Source organism: Charadrius vociferus, unplaced genomic scaffold, assembly GCF_000708025.1.
Source record: "Charadrius vociferus isolate BGI_N301 unplaced genomic scaffold, ASM70802v2 scaffold529, whole genome shotgun sequence".
Taxonomy (NCBI): Eukaryota; Metazoa; Chordata; class Aves; order Charadriiformes; family Charadriidae; genus Charadrius; species Charadrius vociferus.
This window is the reverse complement of record NW_009650172.1, coordinates 857476-869570: the sequence shown is the minus strand read 5'-3', so window position 1 is coordinate 869570 and position 12095 is coordinate 857476. Positions and strand designations below refer to the sequence as shown.

General features: G+C 45.3%; 1 protein-coding gene across 1 annotated transcript in view; it reads right to left on the bottom strand.

Moving 5' to 3' along the window:
• HMGXB3 (HMG box domain containing 3) overlaps positions 1–8385 on the bottom strand; it is a 17707-nt gene extending 9322 nt beyond the window's left edge. Inside the window, exons 1-9 of the mRNA XM_009892582.1 lie at positions 8240–8385; positions 7646–7820; positions 6629–7192; positions 5880–5978; positions 4206–4337; positions 1728–2140; positions 1231–1406; positions 877–974; positions 230–328 (exon numbers count right to left, since the gene is read on the bottom strand). Of these exons, the coding sequence (XP_009890884.1) occupies positions 230–328; positions 877–974; positions 1231–1406; positions 1728–2140; positions 4206–4337; positions 5880–5978; positions 6629–7192; positions 7646–7820; positions 8240–8385 (1902 nt within the window). The remainder of the gene's footprint in view (positions 1–229; positions 329–876; positions 975–1230; positions 1407–1727; positions 2141–4205; positions 4338–5879; positions 5979–6628; positions 7193–7645; positions 7821–8239) is intronic.
• Between the last annotated feature and the right edge of the window lie 3710 nt (positions 8386–12095).

Here is a 12095-nt window from a genome sequence, read left to right as displayed (position 1 = left end):
TATATCATGACATGAAGAAAAATTCAACTCTTAAAAAGGTCCCAAACATGACTGCAACAGAGTACAGTCACCCTGGATTAGGTCAACAGATGACATACAAAGTACAGACTGTCTCACATTAAATATTAGATACATTACTGCAAGTCAGTAAAACAAAAGTCACAGAACGGTCTCATCCCGGAGATGACACTCCCCATGGTGTAAGTCAGTCCATCTGAAAAATTCTCACCAAAGTTACGGTGCAGCTGTACTTGTAGGAAGGGAATATGTCTGGTTTGACCTCCACTACTTTAACCTGAGATGCCCTGTTGGTCAAAGCACTGTGGAGCTAAAGATTGAAAGCAGAAGAAACAACACCCATGAGACACATACTACTGAATACATACATCATGTAAGCAATACCTATTAGCATTTTTTACCCCCAAGAAATCAATTAATGTTAACTTAATATCAGAGGACTACAATACACTGTTTTGCATACTATGGCATTACAATTCAGAAGTATTCCAGCATCTTGGCATTCCCAGTCATATTTCATAGGTTAAAGTCTCACTACTCAGTATTGCATGTCAGATTATCAAAGCACTAGCAGGTCCTCAAAACATCTGGAAGTAGCTAGGAGGTTCTCAAAACAGCCAACACAAGGACTGTCCAACAGCATCTCTCAGCTCAGTTCCTACACTCAGCCATCTAGTGTTCGCGCTTCTTCTCAGCCATCTCATAAAAAATGTCACTCACAGATCTCATCATCATAAAGCTGCTATGTTTTTATGTTCTATTTCTCATGACTTGGGTCATAGCACTCATCTGGGGGGAAAAAAAAAAAAAAAAAAACACAGGAAAATAATACACATTTGAAGAACAAGCCATAGGTACCTTTCGCTCCTCAGCGCTTGGCGGCTGCAGAATTGACTGGCCTAACTGTTTCAGCGTACTGGGCTTCAAGCCTGATGTTCTCACAGGGGAATGTTTGTCTTGAAGGAAGAAAAGGATGCAGCAGGTTAGATATGAGGAAACAGGTCCTGTTTCATGCTGACATCTTTGGTAAGTGCCACCATAGTCATGTGAGATTTTCCCTCTGAACTTGAAATGACCCAAGAGAGAAAGTGTTTTTTTCCAAGGGTAGGTCACTATCTCCTTTCAGACATATCTTATTATTCAACAGAGACCACTTCAATTTGGTGAGGAAAGACAACCACTCCCAAAGCATGCCAGAGAACACTGCTTTACCGGTATTCGCAAAGGCCTGTCTGTTGCTAGGCTGCTCAGTGCTGGCTTCTCTCCCCACACTGGCTGGCGCGGGCAGAATGGCTCGCATGGGTCTTGCTGCGGCCAGCAAGGAAGGCTTAGGTCTTGGTTTACTCTTTACTTCTTGTCCTTTCTGTGTAGCAGCTGGAGCATCAGTTCTAAAAGACAAAAGCTACAACTGGAAAAAAAATCCATGGTTCCCCCCTCAGCCTCAATTTTCTGCTCTTCCCTGAACTGTGCTTTATTAGCACAATAACCTAGTGCTAAGGATACATCTGCCCTGTGACTACAATTTAGTTGTCACTTTGAAAAATGGACAAAACAATCTCAAAGGAACAACCCTGAACTGGCAGAAAACAGAGAGTAAACAGAACAGGTCTTACAGGAAGCACTGCCAACAGCCTTCAATTTCTTGGATTAGTCCCATCAGCACACAACAGACATCATACACTCCCATAACATATGGAAAACTGACTCACCCCATTGGCTTTTTTGCAGAGGCATTTGGGTTTGGCACCTCAGAAGAGGGTGGCATCCCCAGCCCTACACTATCTTTTTCTGCCTGCTCCGAAGAAGAGTCTCCTTGCCGTTGGCTCTCTTGACCCAGCATCACTCCAACAGCACTCCCTCTGTCTTCAGCAAGCACGTTGTTTGCAAGAATGTGAGCCTCAGAGATGATCACTTCCTCCCACTCCCTCTCCTGCATTTGCCCTCCAACAGGCACAGCATTCAGCAGCTGGCTGACAGCTTCAGAGCTTTCCAAAGCAGACTTGGAGGTACTTTCGCTAACAGCTGCTGGTTCTGTGAATACTGACTGTTGACCTCTTTTAGCTGCCGGAGTTTTAACAGAGGTGCCCGAATTTTGCTCAGATTTGTTTTTTGGTTGCTTCTCCTGGAAACAAAGAGATAGTCACATTTCAGAGCTTCAGGCTTTCACAGGTAAGTAAGTTTCCTTCACATATGCCAGGTTTGCCATGGCCTATTTAACGCCGGATCAAAACAGCAAAATCCTAAGTGTTTAAGCAGTGAGCTGTAAGACAGCAGAAAGACATCATCTTCTATAACAGCAAAGTCCCTGTTAATATTTGATGTAGCCTCCTGGCCCTTCATGTATTATTTTTAGACACTGTTTACTTTGAAGAATCGCTCTTTCTTGAACTCCCTCAAATATCACCATTAGCATCAACACCAGAAACTCACCCACCACCTTCTGTAACAAGGACCCACCTCCTACACTCCCCTTTCACAGCTTCAGCTCTCTGACCCTGTCTGTTCTTCCACACTACTGAAGAACCAAAGGGATAGAGAACTTGTATCTTTTGGAGATGTGTTCAGAAAAGCATTCACTTGAGCGAGTCAGAAAACAGAGAATAACTCAAGAAGGTTTTTTGACTTTAAGAAAAATATTACCTTCAAGACTAAGGCTACAGAAGCCATGTATTGGGATCAACAAAGGTATGATGAAACACTGAATTGGTAATATGGAAAGAAATATCAGAAATGGAGTCAAGGGTTTCTGGCATGATAAACACAATTCTAACCTCTCTACTCAGAAAGATAATCTACGTTTTTAAAAACAGACATCTTTTAACCTAGCCCCTTTTCTTTCTAAGGACCAGGAAGGTATGTATATATTTAGTTTCAGTTCTACTGATGTTATTACCAGTTAAAAAAAATTGCTGGTGCATGTTTTTCCCTTTCCCAAGGCATGACACTATAAAAACAAGTAGAACTGTTTATACAAACATGTTCCCAGAAGAGCAGAATAAAACTGAAAGCCAGAAAGAAAACTCCTTCTAAAACCTTTCAGTTCTAATCAATGTAGGACTTAACAGGAGCAGGCATGCCGTATTCAGGCAGAAACACGTTTTTGCAGTTAGCCATCTATCCACTTCAGCAGGTTTACAGAACAAAAGCTAAGAAGCCATCATCACTGTTTGTATCCTACCACGTAGGAAGCCCAGCCATCAGCTCAGACAGAGTTTGTAAGCTGCCTAAAATAGTTCTTCCCTCTAAATGCTTAATGGATCTAGATAGAAAACAAAGGAGGTTCAGAACAAATCCACATAAAGCCACCGAATGTCAATGCAAATTTTCACACTGAGAACACCCTTTAACTTGTGCCTGAGGAGCCTTGTTTCAGACAGAAATTTGATGGAAGTACATCTGTTCAGAGCTGACTAGTTACCGTGACATTGCCAAGGTTTAAGGAGAAAGTGTTTTTTGCTGTATATAGCTAGTAGAGATGCCAGTAATTTCATCAGAGTAACTATTACGTGGAGAAAAACTTTTCCACTCAAACAAACTTCACAACTCCACCAAAACATGGGAATTTCCTTCCAGAAAAAGGTCAGAACATCACGAGTGACCAGACACACAGCCATGAGTCAACAATACCCAACAGCACTTCCGCTTCCACTAGGTCAACTTTATTAGCTAGGTCCCAAAGGATCATACACCTACCATAGTTGAGAATTGCTCCTCCTTTCTGTTGAAAAAATGATGTTGAATGAAAACCTCAATTTGTAGAAGAACTTCAAATGCAGACAAATTATCACAAAACAACTGGTTCAACCAAATCCCTGAGCTTAGTTAGGGCTGTAGCAGGAAGAACAAGCAATGCCTTGCAGTTACAGGAACTATAAGGCAGGCAGAGGGGCAGAAGAATACGTGTCCTCTCAATGAGAGAGTTACCAAGTGCAGCCTCAGCTATTCTAACTGACACCATTCCAAGTGACATCTTTACCCAAGGTGTGGAGATTTCAGGTCTGTGTCACCTTGGCCAACTGTCCTCTGCAATAGTGACTTGCTCCAGCGCAAGCATTGGAACACAAGTGCAGGTATCAATTCTGGCATATCTGACCTCTTCTGCTAGATCTACAGGTCTAGAAATATCACAGGCGTTCACATAACCAGCATTTTTTGTCTGAAAATCATGGAAGGACAGGTTTGTTTACCTTCGGGATCCATTTCCCTCCCAGGAAGTTCCCACACGTCGGACATTTTGGTGGCTTATGCCTGGTGACATAAGTAAAGGAACAGCCAGGATTGGTGCAATTTCCATGTCCCCTCCGAGTATAAGTGGTTGTCTGAAACGAGAGTTGTCAAGAATTTCTCTACAGAGATGAAAAACACAAAGATGTGCTCATCACTCCCTTTTTCCTCGTAAGCACTTTACAAACATTATTCAGCAAATCACCAGCCCTTCACTATTATCCCTTTTACTGATCAGCCACCACACAGATCAGAGTGAGTCAGCACCACTCTGAGTATAAATGCTCAGTCTATACAAGAACCTTCAGTATTACCAGCATTTAGATCAAATTGCAATGCAGAGATGCATATAACCTACTGGAGAAGCTAACCTTGCATTTACAGTGATGTAACAATTCTCTCATGAATAGGAAAAAGTCATAGTAAGATGGTATAGAAATGATTCAAACAGCAGTCCACAGGGAGTCAAGATGCAATTAACAGACTCATGTCACTGGGGTGACAAGACTTAAAGACAAGCACTCATGATGTAGAGGCAGTTTTCATGAGTAATTTGTTGTTGTATGCAGTGGTCAAGCACTCCCTTTAGTGTAATTTGCTATAAGCTACTGTAACACCAGTAGCACCACCAGGCACTATTTATAAAGACAACTAAAGCAGAACCTGTCACCTTTGCCAGGACAACTGCACCAACACATTTAGTTTTTGCCAGCACAGCACTTCTCGATATTTTGTACTCAACACTCCTGAGGGAGCTGTTGCACTGTAAGTCCCTAACTAGGTGAGGTTTTTTTACTAGAAATGCAAGCGCTGCTGTCAAAGAAATGGGACAATTTAAGCTAGGCGCTTCTCAGGAACAAAAATCTGAGGTATTTCCATTGTCCCTAAGACACCTGAGAAATACCACGTAATGCACCACTAGAAATATCTGCAGTGTTTCACCAGCTGGAAGTATAGAGGACCTGGAAAACAGGATTTGATGCTAGCTTATACAACACTAGGAGCTGCAGTGCTGACTGTACAATGAAGTCCTACAGTGGCTACAGAAATACAGGTGGCTGAAGTGGTTAGATTAGAGAAATAGTACTATTTTCCCTCATGCAACAGGTGACACAACCTTTTACGTGAGTTCTCAAAACCTTAGGTCAGTGCTCCTCTCCTGTCACGTGGCCAAAGCGACAACTACCCACAAGACTGGGGAGCTCATGTGTTCCTGTCACAAGAGTAAATTCTTCCCCTTGAAGGGATGCACACTGGCATTTTATCAAGACAAATATGCAGCTAAATAGAGGATGTAAATGGCTACACAGACCCTGAAAGGACAAAACAGAAACTGCTGCTGGCCAGATGTGCTGTGATAGCATAATGTACTCCATCTGTTTCCAAGAACTCCTTGACGAAGAAGGCAGCAGAAACAGGCCCATATAAGACATTCAAGGAAGTCAGAGACCCCCATCAGCATACACGAGGCATAAACCCCGGTACAAGAAATATGTCAACTGACGTGATGACTCCAAATTGGATTGTCTTTAAGAACTGGACCATGTTCAAACCCTTCCTACTCTAATATCTTTAAGATAAGCCTATGGTAATATATCCATACCTTAAAAGACCATACAAGACTATGAATTTCTTACCAATTTAATTGACGCTGGGTTCTCCATAACAGAATGAGCTGGCAAAGGTAACATAATAAACTGTGTGGCGGGTGTGGAGGAGTTACTCTCTTCAGTATCCTAAAATGAAGCCAAATGGAAAATACATGCAGAAAATAAGAGACATGGTGACCTGCATCCAACCGTCTCCTGAAAACAACCATTGAACACATGTCTTAAGGACTAATGAGACCAGAAAGCAGGAAAGAAGAGCGATCATTTCAAAAGCAATGGCCTCACCAGGTCTGCTCTGGAAACTACCAAACTGTTCACAACTTGAAATTGAAAACAGCAGATGCAATTCTTCACAGAATAAAGTTTTCTATAACTGATCCCTAACGCCTCAACTTAAAAGGACTCCCTTCTATCTCCCTGCAACCAAGAAAACAGCTATCAGGAGCACAGAGGTAACATTTTTTTCTCCCCAAAATCTCGTAGTCCAACTGTGGAACCCACCCCAAGTATTGGTATAAGAAATAATTTTAAAAACCTCAAGCAGTCATCTTAAAACACAAGCGATATCAGCATATGGCAGAGTCAATCTGCAAGCAGAGACGCTGTAATTACCAAGTTACAAAAGTCGCTGTTTCTCTCACCAGTGAGCATTAGCATGCTAGGCAATACAGGATCTCCTGCAGCCACCAAGGATCTCAAGTAAAATGTGTTAAACGGCACTCGGACATTTCAGGTGAGATGCTGACAGAAGGCTGAGTGTCATGAGAATAACTTACCCTCCCAGTCACCACGGTCACCACAGACACACCATCTGAAACCTGAGGACGTGCCACAGCGATGCTCCCATTAGAGATGTCTGTGGAGCTGCTAACTAGAGTCTCTTCAATAACTACCCGAGCTGTCTGATACGGTTGCCCTTCTATTTCCAAAGAAGCCTCATCCAAGAGGATATCTCCAGCCACTTTCTCTGTCACAGGCCCAACATAGTGAGAGAGAACCTCTGAGGCAACCACTTCTTCCACAGAATCTGGCTGACCAAAGGAAGCAGTCTCTTCTGCCAGTCCTTCGATGGCAATGCACTGCTCAGAAATGCCAACATGGCTCGAGTCCACAGAAAGGATGTTTTGCACAGCATCACGGGAGATATTTGTGATATTGGTGGAAGCTGTTAACCCTTCGGATGTTGCCTGACCCTGTGTCACACACAGTTCCAGCGACTGTCTGCTCCTGTCCTCCTGAAGAGTGGTTTTGGGAATAATTATGTAATCTGAGCGAGGAAGAATCTTACGGAAACCTGGAATGTCTGGAACTACTGCAGTTCGAGTAGATACCTTGGAGTTCTGTTGGCAAAAAAAGAGTATGGAATAAATGGATATGAGAAAAGGAGGAGATTCAGTTCTCAATCCTGCTATTTTAGTGCCTAAAGCTCAAATGGTTTCCTAAGGTAGTTTGCTGGGAATTTCTCCATGTGACAAAGCTGGCAGAATCCCTCTCAGCCCTGGTTTTATCACCCACTTTACCATCAATCACCCTGATGACATCCCACAAAAATAACTACCATCCCTGTCAGCGGGTACTAGACATATCCGTCTTGAAATTCAAAACATTACCTCTTGACTGAACAGAAGCAAAAGGAAGAGGCAGTGGCCTCACACATTGCCTCTTCACAGGCTGTCCTAAGCAGAAATACAACTGGAATCTACAGTTAAACAACTCTCCCTCACAATGTGCTGCGTAAGCAGTTAAGTCCCTCTCTTTTCACGTGGAAAAAAACTGCCACAAAGACAACTTACCGGGTCCAATCCCTCTTTCTCTAGCTTGGCTTTCTCCAAATAGTAGCTTTTTTCAGCCACACTGAGCAACCTCCAGCTCTCACTGATCTTTTTGTTGATTTCAGATTGAGGGAGGTGGGGGAGCTCTTGCTGTACTTTCAAGTAAATGTCATAATAGTAGAGGAGGTAAGCAGACCTGAAATGCAACCAGAGACTGAAATGTTAACACCATTTGACATAAATTCCTTTGGAAAAAGAAATCCACAAGGTTTATGTTTGTCTCAAGGTCAAGTGACAAGCACGTTACATTCAGTTGTACTTCTACACGTATTTTTTAACCAAATGAAAACTACAATTCTGAGGAGAACCTCTGAAATAAGGAGAAATAGCCTAAGGCATATTATTCTGGGGTACACAAACTTTAGATCGAGCAACGGTAGCACCCATAAAGGCAAAGAGGTCAGAGCAGGCCTAAAGTGTGAAGCCAATTTTTTATATATGGTGTTTTACACTATGAAGTGTTCCACATGCACTGCAAAGTTCACTCTTATCAGAAACAAGGAAAACCGTTCCCAAATCCTACACAGGCATTAAATGAAAACAGAAAGAACTTACCTAGGCTTTTTGGCTTTTTCTCCATGATCACCAGTACTTTTATATTTCTTTTTCTTCTTAGATGGCACTGGTGATGCATAAGTGTAAGTGCCCTCTATTTCCTCCATTACCACAGTTACTTCAGTGCCATCGTATGGAGCCTCCATTGCTAAAAAATGCATTTTATGTTATGCACTCGCCAAGTTATCCAGCATTTCTCCCAACAAATGCTGCTCTTAATCACCCTTGTAAACCGACAGCATCACTGGCATGTAAGATTGAGTTTAATTAACCAAGATAACTATGTGTTAGCTATTTATCTATTTTTAAAAGAAAACACCTCTATTACTATGACCTCAATACCATCAGCTCAGGGCAGACACACGGCATCTGCACTTAAATGCTGCAATACCCCAGGAACCTCTCAAATAAGTTTGGTAATCTAGAAGGAGTCTACAAGCCTTACACCCAGCAAGCAGGTGTCTGGCTACAAGACATCACAGCCGCAAAAGCAAGGCCAGAGACTGGATAAGCGCGGAAGCCTCGTAATCCTCTTACCCACCACAAGATCTCCAGGGCTCCTCACTTAACACCGATGACAGCTCCGGCCTCCGCGGCGCTGGGAGGCAGAGAGGGCAGGAGAAGCCTCAGGAGACATGAGGCAACCCTACCTCGGCTCAGGCGCAGCAATCGCTAGTCCCGGGCAAGCCAAAACCCGTTAAACCGAGACCCCATCTCCTCCACAACGCCTGAGGTGAAGCGGAACGGCGCGGACCCCTTCGGCCCTGGCGAACCTTCCCCCCGGCCCCCTCCCAAGCACGCCCCGAGGAAAGGCGCGGGCGCCTCGGCCACTCACCGGGCAGCACCAGGGACGAGCGGCTGGACAAGGCAGCGAGCTGCGGTCACGTCCCAACCGGGGGGCAGCGGCGCGGAGAAGGCAGCGGCGGAGCTACGGGCCAGCCGCATACAGCAGAGCGGCGGGACGGGCTAGGCGGGACGGGCCGCCCCGGCATGCTGGGCCGGCTGCCAGGCCGGGCCCGGGCCGCGGGTCGAGGCGGGACACCACCGGACGCCGCGCCTCAGCGGCCGCCCGCCACCACCGGAAGTGCCCGCGGCAACAGCATCCGGGTCGCGACGTGACGGCCGGCGGAGGCGGGGCCACGCCGGGGGGGGGCGAGGCTGGCGGGACGGTGGCCGGGAGGGGTCAGTTTTTCCCGCTTGCGCGCGGCGGCCCCTTGCGGTGTGGCGGGAAGAAGCGCGCGGAAGCGGGGGGAAGGAGAGGTGGGGAGGCGGCGGCGCGCGCGGCCCCTGTTCCCGCCGGTTCTCCTCAGGGAGCGGGTCGCGCGGCGCGCAGCCCCATTAGGGCGCAATTAGCCGAGGGCTGAGGCCGGTGGAAGAGGGGAGTGCATCCCGCTGGAGGAGCACAGTGTTCTTGGCGTCCTTCAGTGGTGCCGGGCAGGCTTTTGGTCTGACTTCCCCACAGCTCTTCCACTTTTTTTTCCCACTTTTCTTTCCTCCTGGTCTCCTGGGAGCAGCAGGTACAGGCCTGGCCCCTTCCCTTGGTGAGGTGGGGAGGCAGCAGGGCAAAGCTGTGCTCCTTGTCTCCAGTAATGCCAGCCCACGGATGCCACCCGTATCCATGATGCGGCAAATGAAATTGCAATCTGAAACTCCGATCCAGCTGAAAATCCAAGAAATCTCGGCGCCGCTGGCCTAAGGCGGTGGTTGTTCCACAGGCGGCCGGTTGCAAGGCCAGCGCTGTGCTGCCACCTTGGCACAAGAGCCACCAGAGATGTTCCTGTCAGGCAACACGGTATTGACCAGGCTGCAGTAGGCGCTCCAAATATGCCCGGGATCTTTGTGTCCCAGCATTTGTTAACCAGCATTTCTCACTCAGCTTTCACGAACGACAGTTTGCATACATGACAAAGTAATTGTTTTCTTGCCTTATAGGGCTCTAGCTGTTGCCCTCTTCCTTTGAACCTTTTGGAAAGTGGGGATGTTGTGCAGCTATTGCTTTAACACGTTTTTCAAATTACACATTTTGGCTTGCTTTTTTTTTTTTTTTTTCCTATTCATGTCTATTTCTGTGTTTTACATCATGACTTCTAACTTTAGAGAAATGTAAACCACATCTATCTCGTGTCTTCTCACATCTCGGAGAAGCAGAATAAGGGCTCCTCTTGTCTAGTAAGTCGTTAATAAAACCCATAAAGCAGTGATATGACAGCCAGTATTAAATCTGCAACCACTTATTTATTATCCTGAAGTCCTGCAGCTGTTTATGTGCTCTGCTAGAGTTTATGCGCAATATGGTGGCAAACTGTTCTGCGTCAAACGCTGCACAGCTTCATACAACTCGTCTACTTTTCTGAAGCTCCGTACTTTTATCCGGGTCAATACACGACCGCTGGAATTTTGTTGGAATTACTACCTAGCCAAATATTTGGGAAAAAGAAAGGCTGATTTGCTTTACAGGACTAATGAACAACTGAAAAAAAAAAAAAAAAGAGAAAAAAACATGAAGAAAAGTAGCCATTTCCCTTGTTCATGGAGGAGTTTCTCACGGGGTGCACGCTGTCTATGGCGTTAGAAACTCACACTGTTTCCTAAATTGGGCATTTTGACTCCTCCATGGACAGACTGCTTTATCTTTGAAAAATTATAATCACAGCATGTAAATTATTCTAACTATCCTCTAATAGTAATTTGAGGAAGAGAAGAAGCTGCTATGTAGCGGTATCTGTTGTGAGCCCGAGGAAGGTTGCAAAGGAGTACCTGCTGTGTCAGGAGGGGAAAGGCACTCTCCCCCCAGGACACTTTATGCATCATTACCTCAAGAAATGAAAGGTAACGATGGAGATTACACAGGGATCTCCCTCTTCATTTCCCTGATAACATAAAAGGGCCCCTTTGAAGGAGTTCAAAAGACAGCCAGACGCACTGAACTACAGCAGGTACCAGCGTTTATTTTTGAAGAGTTGACTTCAGAGTCTGCTTGAATAAATGAGAAATCGTAGCAGATTATTATTAGGTTCATCCATCTCCAGCTCCCTCGTCTGCAAAACCTTCCAAAGCTCAATCCTTTCTCCTATTCGTTCAACATAATGTTGTCATACAAGTAATGTGGGGCTGAGGCGCCTTTTCCTGTTGTGATTTGACATCATCCCAGTGTCAGCGCGCAAACAGCACCAGTTTCCAAGAGGCTTTCATGATGCCAGGCCTTGAAGCGAAAGCTATGTGAGAGTGAAACAGGGTGGCAGCAAAGAGAAAACCACTGCCAAGAACTTCAGGGGGTCATTTTCACGGTGGCAGTGGAGGTCTTTAAACCCCAAGGGGACCTACTCTGAGCCTCGTTGATGGTGAGGGAGGTGTGCAGGGGGTTTAGGAGCAGTCAGGTGGACCTATTGTCAGCCATAGTCACCAGGGACAGTTTTCACCAGTCCTTCTGAGTCATTTTAAACCTCCCTGAGTTTCGCTAGGACACTACACTGCTGACCGTGGGGTCATGCATTCTTTTGAGAGTAAAAACACACTGAACTAGTTCCTCTGTGGCTCTGCACACATCTGCTATAGCTCCCATTTCACCCCGCCATCCGTGGTCTTTTGGCTGATAATAACTGCAACAGCGTGATAGAGCAGCAGTCGGAGGACCGGAGACAAAGAAGCAGCATCTGTCTGTCTGTAGCAGGGTAAAGGAGCCCCTTTTTCCACAGAAATGTTGCAGTAAAGATGTTACTATTTTTAAAATGGCACCAGTGGGAAAGAAAAATGGGATTTGTTATATTTCTGATGAATTCTGGTATGTTTGGGAGCTGTTTGCAGGAACAAACATCAGGGATCTCAGAAATGTTAACATTTTGAATGTTTCTAATTA